The sequence below is a fragment of the Tenrec ecaudatus genome, chromosome 4 (assembly GCF_050624435.1).
Source record: "Tenrec ecaudatus isolate mTenEca1 chromosome 4, mTenEca1.hap1, whole genome shotgun sequence".
NCBI lineage: Eukaryota > Metazoa > Chordata > Mammalia > Afrosoricida > Tenrecidae > Tenrec > Tenrec ecaudatus.
Window position 1 is genome coordinate 84,361,494 of NC_134533.1, and position 21,333 is coordinate 84,382,826.

At 42.0% G+C, this 21,333-nt stretch overlaps 1 protein-coding gene and 1 pseudogene across 1 annotated transcript in view; one reads left to right on the top strand and one right to left on the bottom strand.

Moving 5' to 3' along the window:
* Positions 1-1,113: 1,113 nt before the first annotated feature.
* Positions 1,114-1,599, bottom strand: LOC142445936 (large ribosomal subunit protein eL24-like; annotated as a pseudogene).
* Positions 1,600-4,374: 2,775 nt separating this feature from the next.
* TMEM135 (transmembrane protein 135) overlaps positions 4,375-21,333 on the top strand; it is a 241,999-nt gene continuing 225,040 nt past the window's right edge. Inside the window, exon 1 of the mRNA XM_075546429.1 lies at positions 4,375-4,722. Within this exon, the coding sequence (XP_075402544.1) occupies positions 4,582-4,722 (141 nt within the window). The 5' untranslated portion in view covers positions 4,375-4,581. The remainder of the gene's footprint in view (positions 4,723-21,333) is intronic.

Genomic DNA, 21,333 nt, shown 5'->3' on the forward strand with positions numbered 1-21,333 from the left:
AGTTCAAAGCCGCGATGCTGCCAGGACACACAGACAGTTGCATAACTCTGGGCCTCGGGCCGAGCTGTGGTTCGGACTGGGTGACGGTCACGGTTTCACGACACAGCAAGGACACACGCACACCACATGGACACACAGGTGAGTGAGCACACAGAGGGGCAGGGTGCAGCTCGGGGTTAGCCACACCCCCCCCAGGGAGGGGTACAAGGAGGGCCCATCCCCAGTGGTGAGGTGGACTTCACTTGGGGCTGAATGGTGTGGAGGGGATGGTGGGAGACCCCTTTGCTCCCCACCCACCACCCAATGCATGCAAGACACATAAAAGCACTTTCTGGAAGCTTCCTGGAGACCAAGTGGCGGGTGGCTGTCCTTCTTACCAAGGAGTCAATCCTCCCTCCCACCCTATTCTCTCTGGGGAGGCCCACAGCACCCTCAGGTTGTTGAGGGTCGGGCTGGTGTTTCTGTCCCCTGACATGCCCCACAGAGGGTGGGCCTGTGAGGTAGATTCGCACAGCTGCCCCCTCCCCTGCCCTGCGGGCCCTGAGGTCAGGACTCTGTTGTCAGCTTGGGGCCAGATACTATTCTTTCTGATAACTGGACACCATCTAGTTTCTTCACCACCCTCTGCTACAGCACCATATCTTCAGTGATCTCTTCAAATTGTGATTCTTATTAATAGCTTACACCTGTCCATACATTACATTTTATTAAGGATCTTTCTTTTTATATATCATCTTGAGTTACTTTCTAGTGTCTTTCTCTTCCATCAGCTGAACTCCCATTAATGTGTTTTGTATGGCTGATCTGGTGGATTTGTACTTGCCTAGCTTGTTTCTCTGTCAATGTTTTAGATTTAGCCTTACTTTTGAAGGATGGTTTCATTGGCTATAGTATTCTCAGTTGACAGTTTTTCAATTTTTCCTTTTAGCACTTTAAATATACCATTGCATTGTCTTCTAGCCTCCAATGTTTTAAAGGAAAAATAGGTACTTAATTTTATTGGGGATCCTTTATTTGTGACTGCTTGCTTCTCTCTCACTGCTGCAGGATTTTCTTCCTTCTTTTTGTTTTTTTAAATAGTTGCATTTTTTTTAGAAAGTCTCTGCTGCCAATTTAGCATTTTCCACCACCCCGGGGAGTGGACACTTTCACAGGCTGCACAATCTTTTGCTTAGGTGCTGCTTTGGTGGGGGCCTTATAGTAGCGGCCATTGCTGTCTTTTTAGAAGCTTGCTTTGCCTTTTTTGCTTCCTTGGCAGCCCTGATAGCCTGTTCTCGTTGGGCCTTTCTAACCTCAGGTTTCTGATTCCTCTTGGCCATAATATCAGCACGAGACGCACCCGCGATGGTCCTCTGGAGTCTGACTGCACGGCGGGTTCTGTTCTTTTGAATTTTTTCCGATTGCCCCTTCTGGTGCTTCTTTCTGTAGAGAACAGCCCAGCTTATCTGCAGAGGGTTCCTCTCGGAAAGGAATGCCGATTCGCATTTTGCATTAAGGAACTGGAAAACCTATCCATTGGCTAGCGCCCCCCCCCCAAGCCCCCCACCCCTGCCCAGGGTAAATCTTGTACCCACTGAAGCTGCACAGCTCAACCTTCATGCCTGTGGCAGCAGAGGATGGGGAAGACGACGAAGAGGATTTTCAATAACTAATCTAAGGGAGTACACTACCAAGCCCTCTTCAGCAGTGTTGCTGGATGAATTTGAACTTCCAATCTTTTGGTTAGTAGTTGAGAGAAAGCTGTGTGTGACAGTCAGACACTGATAAACTAAAAAGGAATAATTCCGTTGTAAATAAAATTTGGAGGAAATATATAATATTGAGACTTTTGGACTATGTGCTACTCTAGATTGACTAGAGAAATATATTCATAGATACTCATATGCATATAAGAAAGAGCTTTATATACAAGTGCAGTTTAATATTGAGAAAACATCCCAGCCCAGTCCAGATCAAGTCTGTAAGTCTGATATTAGCCCATATGTTCGATACCAAACCATAAATTTCTCTTCAGACTCATGCAACACATACAATGACACAGAATGCAGAAAGATTGCAGGCCAGTGGGTGGAAAGCCGTGTGGATCCAGTGGCAGTGTAAGCAGTTCAGTGCTGGCAGGGGTCTCCACATGGCTCCTCCAGCTCCAGGGCTCTAGAGTAGCACCATGTGTCTAGTTTGCAGGAATGTCTCGCAGGGAGGCAGCATGTTTCCCACCTCCAATGAGCTATCTATATCCCTACTGCCACCAAATGAAGTCATCAAGCTTCAAGCTGCTGCCTGATTGGCGGGCTAAACTCCACCCTTTCACTCTTAAGTCTCAAATTGACCACAGATTATGTAACTACCACAGACTAAAATATAAATGTGGTTTATTTTGGCTCTCCAGATTCTAAAAGATTGTCAAAGTAGGAAACTCTCTTAAGGCAAAGATTAAATACAGATACAACCGAAGATTCTTTGTTATAGATATAGAAAGATCTGGCTATTCTCTGTAGGCCCTCCCAGCTACACAGAGGAGTTTTTAAGTAAAGGACATTTCCAGCAGTTCCGTTCCAGCCTAAAATGGATATCTGTTCGGGGGGTGGATTTTAATTTGATACATAAGGAGCTTCTTTTAAAAGAAAAAGTATATTGGCGGAGGCACTGCTTACTTGGATGAAAGAGCCTATGTATCACTGAAAAAGCATTTTTCAATATTTCTATGGGAAAATCTTATATTTTCATTCTCAAAACCAATTACCTTAAACAAAATGGTGTGTGGAAACATCTAAAATTATGTTGCAAGAAAAGTGGATAGGAAATGGGCACCACATATTGCTGTTTGAAAATCTTGCCTAGCGTCAACAAAGGGAATGTGTGTCTTCACTGAAGCGGGTCTTAAGCATTACCATAGTGTTATCCGTCGTGTCGGGCGCGCCACACTGGGCACTGTGCACTTTCCACATGTGCCTTCCCACCACAATTGTATGTAGACCCGAACAAGCCTAGTTTTGTTAACTCCTCTTCCCTTCTTTGTAGTAGGCATTTTCAAAATCAGACAAGAGCAACCATCTTCAGCTTGTTTTTAACCATCTTTCAAGGCCATTGTATGAATCCCTCGAATAGTGCCCTTTATTAACTCTTCATCTTCTACGGAGAAAGAAGAAATCCTTTGCGTTACCTGGCTGGTGAGCTCTTAAAGGTTTTCTTTTTAAATGAAGCAGCATGAAAAAAAACCCAAAATGAAGCAGCATGAAGGCCCAAGAGCATATCCAGTTGAGTCACTGGTCATAACTAGAATGAACAGCCTATGGAGATACAGTGTTTGCCATGATCTTTAAGGCACACACCACAGCCGCCACCCCCATCCCCACCCCCAACCCCACTCTATAAAACCATAAAAACAAATTTACACTTGTGAATTGATTGTGAGCAAAGCTCCACTTGCCATTTTTCTTTCATTTTCCCCCTAAAGCCTTCTTTTCCAAAGGACTTCATGTCAATTGTTGGGTGGGATTCTCCAGCCATGCTCTCTCTAGGCTTGAATTCTCACACCGCACCCCTGTCTCTCCTGTGCTTACTCTTTGGACAATGCGCACCCGACTGCTGCTGTCACAAAATTGCTCGGTGGCTCCGTGTTTGACTAGGGGCAACCTATAGTCGAACATGGCTGAGATCTGGCAAGACTTCCCAGGCACCACCCATTTCAGGAAGACCTGTAGCTGGGAGCAGGCCAGTTTCAACCAGCAAGCAGCCTGTGATGGCTTGGCCCTCTAGGGAGGGGCAGCTAGGGAGGACGTTTGTCCCAGGCAAACCTCTTCCTCCGCTGGTTTATTTAATCCCTTTCTTCCAACTACCCTCAGCCCTACTTGGCCAGGCTTTGAGAGGGCAGAGGCTAATCCAAAACCCAAACCAAACCGAACCAAACACACACAAATTCGCTACCATGGAGTGGAATGGATTCTGAGTCACGGGCATTTTAGGGCAAAGCAGACTTGTCCTCTTGGGTTTCCAAACCTGTACATCTTTCTCTGCGGAAAGATTGGAGCCCACTTTCGGGTTCCTGGCCAAGTGCTTTAACTATTGCGCCACCAGGCTTCCTCCCACGACATCATTGTAAGATGACTTAAAATCATCTAGCAGAGGGCACCCGCCAAAGCACGCGCAGTCCACTGCCCAGTAGTGTGCGGGGGCGGCAGGCGGGCGCTTGCGAGCTCTGCGCCCCGAGGCGCGTTCTGGGACCCAGGTTCTCCAACGCTCCGCTGCCCTAGACCCGGCGAGTTCGGAGGCGAGTGCGTGCGCGTGCGCCGAGCCCGCGGGAGCCCGCCGCCGGCGGAGGCTAGTTTGAGGGAGCGCGCACGCTCCGCCTCTTCCCGCCTCCCCGGTGCGCGTCCCGCCCCGTTGAGCGGCGATACGTCGAACGCTCAACATCCGAGGACTTTGGCCCCGAGTAACCTCGGTCGCGTGACCTTTCCCTTCCATTCCGCACCTCCCGCGGGCGGCGGGGAGAGCGCGCGGCGGTTGGGGCGCTCGCTCCCCTCCTCCCTCCATTCCTGCCCACACGCAGCTCTCCCCCTCCTAGCCCCTCGGTGGTTCCTCGTCATGGCGGCTCTCAGCAAGTCCATCCCTCATAACTGCTACGAGATCGGCCACACTTGGCACCCTTCCTGCGGGGTCTCCTTCCTGCAAATCACTCGGGGCGCCCTGGAGGAGTCCCTGAAGATCTATGCCCCTCTGTACTTGGTGAGACCCTTTCAGCCTCACCCTGGGCAAGTTTTGTTTGGAGGGTGGGCCGGGCGGGACTGTGGGGGCTCCCCGGCTCCCGAGGGGCCCTGGGGACGCGCGTCATGTCGGTTTCGCACTTTGAAGGCTCGCCGGGGTTCGGCGGACGGGATCCCAAATCCTGCATGAGGGTCAGGAGAGGGGAATGAGAAGTTTGACCTGTCATCCAAATGCCTGTTGCTGGAAAGAGGATGGGCCCCCAACTTTAGGGTTAAGTTCAGGACATTTAAAAATGGGAATCCAGGGACCTTAGTTAAATTCCCTTTTACCTGTCTTGTGATGGAGAGTTGCTTTGTAGGCCAGCCAGGCGATAATAATGGCCTGCAACTTTTCCTCTTCATAAACACGCCCCCCCCCCCCTCCGTGTTTGGTGTCCCCCCCCTTTTTTTTTTTTCCTTTTAAAGGGCAAAATCTGACAGTAAGCACTGAAACCCTGTGACCTCGGATCTGGTCGCAGTTTTGGATGACGGTCCTCTAGTGAGGGCTTTGAGAGTGATTTTGCAAGTTTCCAAAATAGATACCTGCTTGAGAGTTTGCTGGGGATTTAAAGCTCCTTTCAGCCTTTGAATCAATGAAGGCGATTTAGAGGTTTGCTTTTAAATGTTCCTATCTTCTTAGTAGTTCCTCTGCACTGACCTAAAACATTTATTGCCTTGGTTACTGAAGGCTGTTTCTCCATCACTCTGCCATAATGTGTGTCATAAGAGTGTAAAGATCTTGTGCTGTCTTGTTTTTTTTTGTGTGCATAGTATTATCTCTGTAAGCCTAGCTAGATAAGAGAAGTGGGATAAACAACCTGGAGGAGAAAACAATGGGACCCAAGGTTCAAGGGGGGTGACCTGGGAGAGGAGGAGGCAGGGGAAATGAAGTAGTTGTTAACAAACCCAGGGACAAAGGAACAACAAGTGATCCAAAATAGATGGTGAGGAGGGTGTAGGAGGCCTGGCAGAGCTTGATCAAGGGCAGTGTAACAGGAATTACTGAAACCCAAATGAATGCTGAGCATGATAGTGGGACAAGAGGAAAGTAAAAGGAAATAGAGGAAAGAACTAGGAGGCAAAGGTCATTTATAGAGGTCTACATTACAGGCAGGTACATATATAAATATATATATATGATGATGGGGAAATAGATCTATGTTCATATATTTATAGGTTTAGTATTAAGGTAGCAGATGGATAGTAGGCCTCTACTCAAGTACTCTCTTAATGCAAGAACATTTTGTTCTGTTAAACTGGCATTCCATGATGCTCACCTGCCTGATATGATCGCTGAAGACAAAGTGGGTCATAAGCAAATGTGGTGAAGAAAGCTGATGGTGCCTAGCTCTCAAAAGATTTAGCGTCTGGGGTCTTAAAGGTTGCAAGATAAACAAGCAACCATCTAGCTGAGAAGCAACAAAGCCTACCTGGAAGAAGCACACCAGGTACTAGGCATCAAAGAACAAAAAATCATATCAATGTGAATGAGGGGGAGTGCGGAGTAGACCCAAAAGCCCATTTGTAGGTAACTGGACAGCCCCTTACAGAAGGGTCCCGGGGAGGAGATGAGACAGGGTGCAGGGTAGCAACGATGAAACACGACATTCCTCTAGTTTTTTAATGCCCCCCCCAACCCCATTATGATCCTAGTTCTACCTTACAAATCTGGCTAGACCAGCGCATGTACACGGGTACAGATAAGAGCTGGAAACACAGGGAATCCAGGACAGATAAACCCCTCAGGACCAATAATGAGTGTAGTCATACCAGGAGGGGAAGGGGAAGGTGGGGGAGAAAGGGGGAACTTTTCATAATGATATATATATATAAAACCCCCTCCCAGGGGCACAGAGAACAGAAAAGTGGGTGAAGGGAAACATTGGACAGTGTAAGACATGAAAAAATAATAATTTATAAATTATCAAGGGTTTGTGAGAGAGGAAGGGTGGGGAAGGGAGTGGGAAAAAATGAGCTGATACCTAGGGCTCAAGTAGAAAGAAAATGTTTGGAGAATGATGATGGCAACAAATGTATAAATGTGTTTGACACAATGGATGTATGCACGGATTGTGATAAGAGTTGTATGAGCTCCCAATAAAATGATTAAAAAGAACGCAAAGATCATATTCTTTTGAGCATTTTTTAAAGGTTTCATTCCATTGAATTAGTAATTGGGATTTGCACCCCAGTGTGCCTGAAAGTGTGTCATGGCTGTAGCTACCTAGTACTACCTAGAATGTTTGATTATTCACTACATAGTTATACAGTAGGAGATGTTGACCTTTGAGATTATAGGTACCAATTTCATTTCGGTCTTACAAAGCAGTGCTTTGATGTTCTAGTATTCACTAGGGGTTCATAGTAGAACAGGGATTCTGATTCAGTATGGCTAGGCTGTACCTGTGATTCTGTATTTCTAGACGTTCCCAGATAATGTTAATGTTGCGAGTAGCAGCCTGTCAATAATATAAAATTGGAGCTGGAAATTGCTAGCCTAATTTTTTATGGCAAACAGGAATATTTATCTGCTTTTCAACATGAATTTGGCACCTGTGACCCAGTGTTACTTATTTTTAATGGAACATATGCAAACATGAAAGTATATTCAACTCTGTAAAAAAGTTGTTCCTATCAGGTGATTATGATCTAAATGGGGAGAGAGTTTATCCTAAGTCCTTTCTTTGACAATCTATCACACTTATGTTGTGCCTCATTTCATTCATTCATCCATTCCTTCAACAAGTATTTGTTCAGTGAGTTGGAGTTGACTTGATGGCAGTGGGTGTGGGGTCTGATATTTGCCATATACAAAATCTGGTGTGAGAAATTGTACAGGTCAACAGACAGTTTGTTGTGTATGTCCCATGACATGAGGCATTCAGGAGAGCAACAGGTACCTACGTTCTTCTGGTCCAGCAGGGGTGGCTGAGGGTTGGAAAATCATACGGCTGATGTGCTATTACTATTACTTCTCCAACTACATTAAATACTTATTTAAAAAATCTCTTATTTTAATTTTAAAGCTTATAATTCAGTTTCCAAAACTTTTTCATCTTCCCGTGCAGAAGCTCTATTCACTCACCTTTCTCTTTAGCCACTAGTCTTCTTTTATATCTATAAATTTTCTTGTCCAGATGCTTCATATACTGAGTGGATTCATAATAGTATTTGTCCTCTTGTGTTTGGCTATTTTTATTTAATGTTTTCAGGGTTCATCCATGTTTAGGCATATATCAAACTTTATTATATGGCTCATTTGTATGCAAGTATTACAATTTGTTCACCTACTTATCTGGTGATTGACATTTGGGTTGTTTCCACTCTTTGGCTGTTGTGAATAACACTGCTAGGAACATTTGTGTACAATTTACTTGAGACCCTGCTTTCAGTTCTTTCTCATATATACTCAGTCATTTGGATATTCTCTCATTTAATGCACAACTCTGTCACTCATTTCAAAGGTAAGAAACTGAAATTTAGAGGGATTAAGAGATTTACAAGATTCAGATTTAGTAAGAGAAAGAGACAAGATTCAGTTCTAGGTCTGTTTGACTCAAAGTCAGTCTGGAATCATCACTGTTTTACCTTTTTAGCACGGGTTCCAAGTACCATGACTGCAGTTGGAGAGACTGTTTAGGAGGTTTAGATTCACCAAGTGGTAGAAAAGAGAGTTTCTATGGAACTTCACTTCTGCAATGTAACAGCAGTGTGAGCTTGGAAAAACAATTCACCATTTGGAACCGTAGTTCTGCTTGCACACAGTAATCGTACCCATGTTTTAAGGCTGTTGGTAGGATCTCCGTAGGATAATGGTGTGTAGGAAAAACAGTTGCCCCATAGTAGGGTCTCACAAAGTAAAATGTTCTAATTTAAGTCGTGTGTTATGATCAATGTCTGTTTCCTATTAGAATATAATTCATATATTCCAAACTAGTACAGTACTTCAGTAAGTGCTTAGCAAGTGTCAGAATGAATAGCAATAGCTGAGGGAATGAATAGTATGTAGCGAGGAAAATGCATGGTAGGTGTTACAAGGCCCGTAGAGAGCATTGCGGTCAATGGAGAACAAAGATAGAAGTTGTCAAGGATTTCATTTGGCTTGGGTCCACAATCGGTGCTTATGGAAGCAGCAGTCAAGAAATGAAGTGATGCATTGCGTTGGGAAAATCTGCTGTAGGAGACATCTGTAAACTATTGAAGAGCAAGGATGTTACTTTGAAGACTAAAATATGCCTGACTCAAGCCATGGTGTTTTCAATCACCTCTTTGTACTTGAATACTGGATATGGAATAAGGAAGACTGAAGAAAAATTGATGCATTTGAAATATGGTATTGGCAAAGAATATTAAAAGTACCATGGACTGCCAAAGAACAAATCTGGCTTAGTAGAAGTACAACCAGTATTTTTGCTTGAAGCAAGGATGGTGAGACCTCATCTCACATGCTTTGGACATTTATCAGGAAAGACCAGTCCCGAGAGAAAGAGCTCATGCTTGGTAAGGTTGAGGAGCAACACAAAAAGGCAGATCCTGGGCGAGATGGACTGACACAGCGGCTGCAACCTTGGCCTCAAACATGAAAACAGTTGTGAAGACGGTGCAGGTCAAGGCAGTGTTCTGTTCTGTTGTGCATGTAACGTAACCCACTTGACTGCAGCTAACAACAACAAGGGTATGCAAGGGAGAATGAAAGAGCAGTTCTAGTGCACTCAGGCTTCGATTGAGTAAATTCTGACTCATAGAGACCCTATCAGACAGAATAGAACTGCTCCTGTGGGTTGCCAGGACTGGAAATGTTTGCGAGAGTAGAAAGCCTCATCTCTCTCCTGTACAGCGCCTGGTACTTTCCAATTATTGACCTTGCAGTTAGTACCCCAACAAGCTCCCGCTGTAGTAGAGGTGATGCTTTTAAAATTTATTATAGAAACAATGAGCAGACTTACAGGCTGAGGATACTGGGCAACATATATGTTTATTATGCTTCTAGGATTTCAAGTCTGATTAAGGGACTTGCTATATCTCTTATGGAGAGTTTGGAATAGAAGCTGGTTTTGTGATTCAGTTTTAATCAAGTGTGTTTATGGAGCCTATATAATAGGTCTTATAAATATGATTCACTTAGACTGTTAACATATGTATTGTATTAAACCAATTACATTTGTTCATAGTATATTTAGCTGCTTGTTCTATAAGTTTTTCTCTTATTTCATTTTGCTATCTACAACTTTTTCCTCTTGTTTAAACTATATAGAACTATCCTTTTAATAGTGAATCTCTGTGTTTTTAAAATGTATTCCTAAACACCAGTCTTCATTCATTTTATTTCTTGTAGATTTAAAAAAAAGTGAATCTTATATGTTGTAATACAAGATGACTTCAAAAATTCCCGTGAAAAATGGAATTTTCCCTGAACTTTTTGAAGTGCCCTTGTGTATACTAACAAGTTATTCATGAACCAAAAATGTTCCATGAAGTTATATTTTGATCCTTGAGTGTTGGTTATTGTCACATTCATAATGAGTGGTACCCCCCTGCCACACACAAAAATAACCAGCTACTAGAATGTTTTAACTGAAGACTACCACAAACATTAATAAAATTGTGTCCTTAGTGCTTTGCGGCAGATTTAGAACTACACAGTGCCTATGTGGGGGACCAGATTCTATGATGCTTATGCTCTTAGGTGTCTTTTTTTTTACGAAGAAAAACTTGTGCACTAGTTTAGATGATAGTAAGATCTTTGCCTCAGGCGGCTTTCTTTAAGACCCCCAGATTAGTGTATTCTCTGTTACATTTTAGCCTAGTCAAAAGTAGAACCTTATGTATAGTTTTGGGAAGGAATGTTGTAACAAACCCGACTTTTCAATGACCTGTAGATGTTCAGGTCATTTTTCAGGGAATGATAATGGTTATTTAATATGACTATTCAATCTAATAAATTGGTCAGGTTATACAGGGTCAGTTCATTACCTTGAAACATTTAAGCACATGTTAGGATTCCTAGAGTAAAAAATAATTTATGGATCTGGTCCAGTTAATTGATGAGCCTTGGTGGTGGAATGGTTGCATTGGGCTGTGATCCGCAAGGTCATGAGTGTGAAACCACCAGCTGCTCTGAGGAATGATGGGACTTTCTAATCCTGTCAACAGTTATAGTTTCACAAACTCAGAGGCAGTTCTTCTCTGCCCTGTGGGGTGGCTATGAGTCAGCATTGACTCCATGGTAGTGAGTTTGACTTTTGGTCGGGTCCAGTTAGTTGCCAAAGACTTGCAAATCTCTGGCTGAAGAAATCAGTTGAGTAATAAAGATCACATCTTTTTATCTAGACAAAATAAGAGAAACCAAGAAGGTTTTTTTTAATTAAAGTTCTGGGTAGTAGGCTATTTTGTTGTTATCAAAATCAAATAAACCAAAACTAAAACCAAAGCAAACCTAAAACAAAACTCCCAAATCGCCAAAGAATGTAAAACTGCTGAAAATCTCTTCCTGGTGTATGTGATCTCTTCCTGGTTTATGGAATTATTTATCTATGCACTGGGTAAGCAGGTGGAGTGGGGGTGGGGACTCACCTTATTCACCAGGTGTGCATGGCTTGTTTTTATCCCTTTGGAGATAAAACAAGTCTTTTAGTCTCTTTTCCTTTTAAAGCCCAGAGCAATTAAATGATGAATTTTCCTACTCACTAACATACTAACCTTTGGAGTTGTTTGCACTTGTTTTTGTACCTGACTTCGTTTGTGCTTTGCGCTTTGATGAGCATGGACAAAGTACAACTTAGGGCACATCGCTTGGCATTGAGGGCTGAGGGCTCACTATGCACTGCTTTCCCAATTCTTTTATTTCTGTAGCAATCCTTTGTGCAGCTGGCCAAATCGGGGTTATTTTGTTTGCACCTCACCCCATGTCCCGCTCACTCATTGACTTTTAGCTAGCTTTAGTAATGTCATGGGTTATGCATTGGGCTGCTAAGTGCAAGGTCAGAGTTCAAACCTGCCAGGCATTCTGTGGGAAAAAGATGAGACTTTCTGTTCCTGTAAAGATTTACAGCTTGAGAAACCCACAGGTGTGGTATGAATTTGGGGTGCCAGCCCTCCACCACTAATCATGGGTTCAATAAACAATTGTATGATTTAGATATATAAAATATTATATTAAAGTCATTAAGAGCATGAGAGATAGGAGAGAGAGAGTCAAATAATGGATTCAGACACAATTCATGATAGCATGCTCACCTCCTGGGTGGTCATGATCTTACCAGCCAGGTCCACGCACAGTGTAGGCTGAGGGGAAGTGGGGTGGAGACCTGGCAGGAGGCTGGAGGCCTGGGCTGGAGCCTAGGCACGAGGCTGGAGGCCACTTACTGCTAACCAAGGGTAAAATCTCCTTCAGGAGGCATAATTACAGGTAACCACACATCACAGGAAGGGGCAATACAATAGACATACACATCATAGGAAGGGGGTATACGATAGGCATAAGTGTGACAGGAAGGGCATGAGTTAGGGGCGCGCCCACAGGAATGGGAAAGTTTAGGGGTATACATGTGATAAGATGGGCAAACCCTAGATTCAAGATGGCAGCCTAGCCTTAGTCATCCTTGGGCAAGTTTGACCTTTTTGGGGGGTTTCTACAAGGAAACAGACAACTATCCTTATCAGAAGGGAGTGGGCCCAATTTGTTTGGGATAAACAGTGGTGTCTGCTTGCCCTAGATGGCTGATAACCCTTAGGGAGAACAACCCTGACCTACTTCTGATGACGTCCAAGTGTATAGTCATTCGCAAGCAGCTAAGTTTGGCATATATTTGGGGGAGACAGCTTGGGAGAAATCCTTCTGTATCCCACACACAGGGGCAGTTCAGTGAGGTAGAATTGACTTAATGGCTGTCACTGAGGTGTAATCACACATTTTATTTTATAGTTTTGAATCTAAGTTTTAAGTTATTTGCAATAGAGTGCTTAATATCTAGGGAACATATTAAATTGGACACTAGTCAGATTTTTTTCTTACCTTTAATTAGTTGGAATGTTTCTCTTACACTATTTCAATTTACTTTGGAATGCAAATGACTGCTATACCTGTTGTATTGGATTGTTTTGTTTTTTTAAATCATTTTATTAGGGGCTCATACAACTCTTCACAATCCGTACATACATCATTTGTGTCTAGCACATTTGTATACATGTTTCCATTATCAGTCTCAAAACACCTGCGTTCTGCTTGAGCCCTTGGTATCAGCTCCTCATTTTTTCCCCTCCTTCCCCGCTCCCCCCGCCCCCTGAACCCTTGATAATTTATAAATTATTATTATTTTATCCTCTTGCACCATCTGACGTCTCCCTCACCCACTTCTCTGCTGTCCGTCCCCCAGGGAGGAGTTACATGTAGACCTTGTCATCTGTTTCCCCTTTCTCCCTCCACCCTCCTGATATTGCTACTCTTGCCACTAGTCCTGAGGGGTTCATCTGTCTGGGATTTCCTGTATTTCCAGTTCCTATCTGTGCCAGTGTACATCCTCCGGTCCAGTCGGATATGTAACGTAGAATTGGGCTCATGAGAGTGGGAGGGAGGACACATTTAAGAACTAGAGGAAAATTATATATTTCATCATTGCTACACTACACTCTGACTGGCTCATTTCCTCCCCGCAGGCCTTCTGCAAGGGGTTGTCCAAATTTCCCCCAAATGGACCCCGGGTCCCACTCTGCACTCCCCCTCCTTCACAATGCTATGTTTTTTTTTTTTTTTTTTGCACTTTGATGCCTGATACTGTTAGATCTCTGTGGAACTAGAGTTATACCTCAGTCCTTGGCTCCGAGTGAGAAAGAATTCACGCCAAAGCCTGGTTCGTGATCCAAGTGAGTTTTATGAGAGTTAGAAGAAGTTTCAGGTTTACACGGCACCCATAGAACTCCTCCCGACCATGCAGCCTGGCGGAAGCTGCTCAGCATCACGCAGACAAAGTCTGTCTCTCTCTGGGCTCCTGCCTTTCAAGGATTCCACGGGGTGGCGTGATGCACGACCCCTGATCAACCCCATTGGCTGAATTGAATTCATCTGGCCTAGGTGGGCCAATCGAGGTGGCCTAGGTGGGCCAATCCAGGTTTAGTGCCCACCCCTGCCTTCCTGTGGGAAACCTGAACCTCTGAGCATGTGCAGTGTGCCACTCCTTGTTTCTGTGCTTGGCTCTCTGGGCATGCCTTAATGGACATTTTTTTAACCCTGTGCTAGCCTGCCTAACAATACCTGATCCCATTCATGCCTTGTCATCTCATAGGCTGGGGTGGTTTTTCCATGTGGACTTTGTTGTTTCTCAGTTAGATGGCCTCTTGTTTATCTTCCAGCCTATGGGACCCCAGATTCTATATATTTTGATAGCAGGGCACCATCAGCTTTGTTCACTGCATTTGCCTATGCACCCGCTTTTTCTTCAGTGTTCGTGTTGGGGTAAGTTGGTGTGCTTCTTCCGTGTGGGCTTTGTTGTTTCTTAGCTAGATGGCCGCCTGATTGTCTTCAAGACTTTAAGACCCCAGATGCTATATCATTTGCTAGCTGGATACCATCAGCTTTCTTCACCACTTTTGTTTATGCACCCCCTTTGTCATCAGCGATCGAGTCGGTACAGGCCTCTGTGCTTCTTCCATGTGGGTTTTGTTGTCTCTCAGCTAGATGGCTGCTTGTTTATCTTCAAGTCTTTAAGACTTCAGGTGCTATATCTTTTGGTAGCCGGGCACCATTAGCTTTCTTCACATTTACTTGTGTATCCATTGTCTTTAGTGATTGTGCCAGGCAGGTGAGCATCTCAGACTGTCGAATTGTTAGAAAAAAGTGTTCTTGTGTTGAGGGAGTACTTGTGCAAGGGCCCACTGTTCATCTGTTTTCTTAATACTCAACCTATAAATATATGTACCTAGATCTATTTCCCCCTCATTGTATGTATATAAATATATTTACATCTTTATATGCCTGTATTTAAATCTCTATGAGTACCCTTTGCCTCCTAGTTCTTTCCTCTATTTCTTTGTACTTTACTTTTGTCTCACTATCATGCTCTGCCTTCATTTGGGTTTTAGGAATTCTTCTTGGTTACATTGGCTTTGATCCAGCCCTGCCAGACCTCCCACACCCTTCTTGACACTGATTTTGAATCACTTGTTGTTCCCTTGCCCCGGGCTTGTTAACACCCTCTTCCTTTCCCTGCCTCCCCTACCCCCATATCCCCCCCTCCCCCCCGAACTGTCATTCAGTTGTTCTCTCTTCTGGGCTTGTTTATTCCGCCTATCCCTTCCAGGTAGACATGCTATGTACCATCACAAGACTGAGTACAACGAAATGACAGCAGAAAGTAAAACAATACCTACAACAACCCCCCCCCCCACACACGCATACACACATAAGCATATGAATAGTTCAGGATCTGTTTGTTTTCCTTCATGGGTGCTTTTTAGTCAAGTCTGATGGGGTGCCATACCCTGGCACTGCCTCCATCCCAGAGGCTGGCTTTAGCATGGTGAGGTCATGGTGGGCACAATTCCCACCGTGTGTCTCTAGTGTTGTTCCCCAAGGGTGCTATGGGTCAATGAGGAACGCTGTGTTCTGTGGTGGGGCTGACCCTGTGGTCATCTCTGTGCTTGTTCTGAGCAGGAACACTGTCCTCAGGGCTTGGTGAGCCTGTGTTTTAGTTTTTGTTGTTGGGTAGCTGCTAAGAGTATAATTGTGAAAAATAGCATTAGCTTAGGTTATTATCTTAGACACCTATATCTAACCAAAAGTTTTTCTTTTTTATTAGTTAGGATTTAATATACCATTCCTTAGTTCAATCACGTCAAGTAGAATTGTACAATTGCGGCCACAGTTTCTAGTCATTCTTTTTCTACTTGGACCCCTGGACATTGTCTCCCCTTTCCCCCCCTCCTCCTCCCCCCACTGCACCTCACAACCCCCACACCCCTTATTCTTCTTGCTGTCTTACTAAAATGCCCTAGACTTTTTCACTATTTTATATGTTGCTTCTTTAATGCTTACAGGTATTTTATGTATCACTGTTTTCCCTTTGAAAAGATATTTTCTACCCCCAATACAAATTTGTTTTTAGACTTAAATATATAAAGTTTTAGAGATGCAGATGGAGTATTTGGATTTCTACATATACTGTTTAGTAATTTAGCTTTCTGTATTTATTTAGGAAGATCCTGGGTAGTGTAGTATTTAAGGCTTAAAGCCTTGGCTGCTAGCTGAAAGGTTGGTAGTTTGAACCTACCAGCTACTCCATGGGAGAAATATTTAGCAGTCAGCTCCCTTCCACAAAGATTTACAGCCTTGAAACTCTATGCGGCAGTTCTATTCTGTCCTATAGGGTTGGCTTGATGGCAGTGACTTTTTAATATTTATTTAGGACTCAGATTATATAAGCTAGATCTATTTATAAATATTGTCTTTCACTCATATTTTATAACCCACCCCCATTCCCCTAAACTCTTCATTGATTTCTTTGGTATTAGTTTTTCTTCACTAACTGAAACCCATTCAGAGCTTTCTTCATTCTAATTTAAGAGAGAGCATGCTTTTTGCTTTTTTTTTTAGAAAGCAGAAAAAGTAGTTGTTTTATTCAATAGTTCATAATAGAGAATATTTATAGCCAGGCATTAAAAGATTTCACAAACCATTCCTAGAATATAGGAATTTTAATAAAATGCTTTTTGGCAATTCATAATAGGCATTTTACATACAACACACACACGCACACCCTCTCCACACTGGTAGCTTCTGTCCCAAAACCAAACTGTAGAAGTCAGACTTAGTATATCCTTGAACTAATTCCTCCTCTACCACCTCTAGAGCAGGTCAGAAAATGCAGAGAACTTCAGAGACCGGTACCACCCTCCAGCATTCTTTGAAAGTAGCCACAATGAACCCTCACTCTTGTCTCAAGACCTCCTTCAGGAGGTCTCGTACACCACTTTCTCCTTTTTCAAAATCTTTGCTGAAAATAAGAGTCACTCAAATGTACAATGTTTCTCACTTCCATCTATGAAACTACACTGGTTATTATAAAAAGTGGAATAATCAAAAGGCACGCTCGTGGTTGCTTTTTCTGTGCCTTAACCTTAACCCAACAACTTTGATTCAACAAGATTCAGTTCAAAAAGAAAAAACTGCAGTTAGGAGCCAGGGCCTCCCATATGTACACGTGAGTAAATAGAGAGATATATATACATATACAAGCTTTTTGCTTTTAAGAGGGTAGATTAAAAAAAAAAGAGGGTAGATTAAAAAATGTATTGCTGCTAGGGTTCCAGTTTACACACACACTGGTCCATTCCAGACAAAAACGTGTCTAAACATGCCTCCAAATTCAGTACCTGGCTGCAGACAAGTTCCTTCCTCGTCTTGTTCAAGTACCTGAACAAAAAGGAATTCTTTTAGTGCCAGGGGGAAAAATGGTTTTGAGGTCAGAACTGAGATCAAATTTTTAACAAAACTCAAGTTGACATCTTCCTAAATCGTCGAGGCTTTACTGTTCCATATTAAAAAAAAAAAGCTTTAGATGGTTAAGTGTTTAAATGGACATTCAGAAGACTAGGAGAGCCGACCTGGATGAGTGACTATATTATGAAAAATTACAGAAACGGATGGAAGAAGACCATAGTAAATTACCACTGATTCAAGAGGTGCTGACGTTGGGATCTTACATGGTGTGCTGTTTGCAATTTTAAGTGACCATTGGGCCTCAGCACGTTATCAGTTGGATGGGTGCCAAAAGCATTATGTGAATATGAGCTCACTGAAAGAACTGATCTTTCCACGAATCTCTTAAGCAAGATTGAAGCTAATGTGGGTGATCTTTTGTAACAAATCATAACAAGATATGAGTCTTGAATTTCCCAATATGATCGCATAGTTCAACATCTGATTGAAAGCCTGGAGCATAAATCTATCTGTACCATCTTTGGAAATGATCAACAGTGTGATAACAGTTTAAGTATGCTAGATAGATCCCTTATTTGCCAAATATTAATTGAGTAACAGCCAGGAACTATGCTAGTTTGTAATCAGTAACTGTTTTAGCAAAGAACTAAGTAAAACAAAAATTTTGGGTGGTGGTGGTGGAATATTTTCCAAAGTGTCTGGGTCAGTTATTTTGTATCCCTTCGTGTAGTGAACATTTCCAAAGACTACTGGCAACAAGGTAATTTAATAGAACTAATTCACGCATTAATGATTAATGGCCTTACAATATTATAGCTAGATCATAATGACCACAACAGAGCTCTCTATAAAAGAGTTTCTTGAACCCTTGTTCACCCAAATAAATCTTTTAATTGCCATTTTGATTAATTACTAATCCTTGCTTCTTTCTAATTGATCTCTAAAAGGGAGTTGTGATTTGAGATTATTTTTAGTTTAAAAAAATTTTTATTTTAATATCACATTATTCTGTTTCATTTTGGTATATTACCTGTATAGTTATTATTTGTTGAGGGAGTCTCACTAAAACAAGTATAAACAGTGACAAGAGGACTCTACTTAAGTATCAGATTTGAGCAGGCCCTCTTAACAGAATGCGGAATTTACAGTGTTTTTTAACTTGTTATCATCTGTTTTGTTTAGTTGTCAGACTCATTACAGTTATCAGATTGTTTTGGTTTTTTGATTTAAGGGTTTGGATTACAATTAGTTCAGTCTGGGAGTTTCCTTGAAAGATTCTGTATCTGTTAACAGAGACGGCTAAAGCCTTTTTCTGCTCATCCTTGGTTTTTTAAAGCGTAAAGAAAGTAGGCACAGGACCATTTATTTATTTAAGACCTAGCAGCAGAAAGTCACAAGTACAAGAGCCATTGATTGAATTAATCAGAACCAATCTAAATTTGGAGTATTTAGAACCCATGGGTGTTAATGAAAATCTATTTATCCTGAACTCTCACTTATTTCACTCTCTCAGCCCCCATTTTATTTGTTAAATATTATAAATTGCTTGCACTGTTTCAGAAATGCAGGTGGAAGGGGGGCGGGAGGAATAAAGGAGAAGGAACAATGGAGGCATGGAAATGACATTTAAATGGGAAGAGAGACCTAAAAAAATGATCTTCACTGTGGCAAATGCTATCTATTAAGGAGAACCGCAGGCTGTTAGAGTCTATTATAAGAGGCAGTCTCACATGGAGGGTTTGAACGACTTTCCTAAGGAAATGGCATAGTGATCGTATGAATATTTATTACATGAATAATTGTGCTTAATACTTATGGTACAAACCCCAAATTTTATTGTGAGGACATTGAGAGAAATAAGAAAAAAATTACATAGAGACAGCTTATTTGAAATTCTCTTAAATTTAATACGCTGGCCAAGAATGTGATGTTTTTCCCTTTGAATCTGTTCTTTCCATAAACTTGAAACCAAATCAGTCAGAAAATATTATGTCCATATGAATATCTTGCTTAACATATTTTCTCTGATTGAAACTCCCTTCTAATAAAATCTATATTTTAAACTATGGGAGGTCAGACAGCCTCAGGTACAAAGGTTATGAAAAAACTAAACTTTTTATTGAATAGCCTCCAGATATCTGGCTAGTGAGTTAAGTGCTGGGCTCACCATTAAACTCTTCAGTTCAAACCCACAGGCCACTCCTCCGGAGCAAGATGAGGTTTTCTACTTCGGTAAAATCAGTCTTGGAAACGCACAGGGCTGCTCTACCCAGCCCTAGAGGGCCTCTAGTGGTTGGAATCGACTTGTTGGCAGAGAGAATATAAAAAGAAAGCAATATCGCTTTTAGACCAAATTGTGAGGTCTTGTAACTTAAGCATTGACTTTTTAGCTTTCTATTTCTCTGCTCGTTTGATTTTTATTTTTTTGTAGTGGTGTTTCTCTTTTCTGGTTCATAAAATATTAAGGGAGTTTGCATCTATCAGCAAGTTGGTGGGGTAATTATTATATTTAAATATGAAGAAGTTTTGTGAGTTGAAGTACAGTGTAAAGTTTTGAGAATAGTTTTGTCCCGAATGACATTTTTTGCATTGACAAATGAGGAAGATATATATTTAATTTATTTTTGGTGAGGGTAGGCCGATCACATCCTGATTTCTTCCATTGTTCAGGTTGCCTGTACTTCCCTGGCATAACTTGCTTGAGTTTGTTTTTGAAGATGCAATTCATTCTTGTTGGAGAGGCTAGAATTTATATGCTTATCTTGTATTTTTCATCTGAGTAAAGCTCTTCTACAAGACATGAATAATTAGAATTTTTTGTTCACTAAGACAGTTCATATTACAGCATTAAGTAAGTATAAGTGTACAGAAGATGGCAGAATATGTAAGAGTTTTTTTATTTTAAATAATTTTGTTGGGGGTTTGTATAACTCTTACACAGTCCTACATCCATCCATTGTGTCAAGCACATTTGTACATTTGTTGCCCTCATCATTCTCAAAACGTTTGCTTTCTACTTGAGCGTTTGGTATCAGCTCCTCATTTTTTTCCCATCTCTTCTCTCTCCCTCCTCCCCACTCCCTCATAAACCCTTGATGCTTTACAAATTATTATTTTGTCATATCTTACACTGTCCGACATCTCACCTCACCCACTTTTCTATTGTCCATCCCCCAGGGAGGAGGTTATATGTAGATCCTTGTAATCGGTTCCCCCTTTCTACCCCACTGTCCCTCCACCCTCCCGGTATCTCCACTCTCACCACTGGTCCTGAAGGAATCATCTCTCCTGGACTCCCTGTGTTTCCAGTTCCTATCTGTACCAGTGTACATCCTTTGGTCTAGCTGAATTTGTAAGGTAGAATTGGGATCATGATAGTGGGGGAGGAAGCATTTAAGAACTAGAGGAAAGTTTTATGTTTCATCGTTGCTACACTGCACCCTGACTGGCTCGTAATATCTAGGAGTTTTGTGGTAATGGGAAAACCCTAGGGATATTTGGGTTCAGTTACAGGCCATTGCATTAAAGCGAATGTTGCAATAAATGGAGTCACAGAAATTTTTTTATTTCCCAGTGCATATAAAAGTTGTATTTACAATCTGTAGGCTGTTAAGTATGCATTATGAAAAAGTTAATATTGTGGGAATCCTCAAAATGTGACAGAATCATGAAGTGAAAACATGCTCATGGAAAAAATGGCGTCAGTAGATTTGCTCGATACAGGATTCCCATAAACCTTCAATTTGTAAAAACACATTTATCTGTGAAGCACAATAAAAGGACACACAATAAAACAATGTCTGCCTGTATAAGATACATTACTTTATTAAAAAGTGAAGTGATAAGGTGTGTTTTTCAAGCCTGCCCTACATTACCAAAAATATTACTCAGATTGGAACATGGGTAATATGCTTAGGATGCTGCCCGAGTCTTGGTCTTGATCATGTTTTGCCTCAGTTTTATGTATTAAGTTCATCTTTAAGGCTATATTTAAGACTCATCTTAACATCTCTACTGATTAAACCAGCAGCCCCTTTCTTTAGGTCAGGTATGTAAGATTTAGTGCTTGATATTATCTAATGCTTGATATGATTTGTATTACAGGGAGACTATAGTGCATAGCTAAGGAAAACATTGATGATATGTTTGTATGTTATGCAT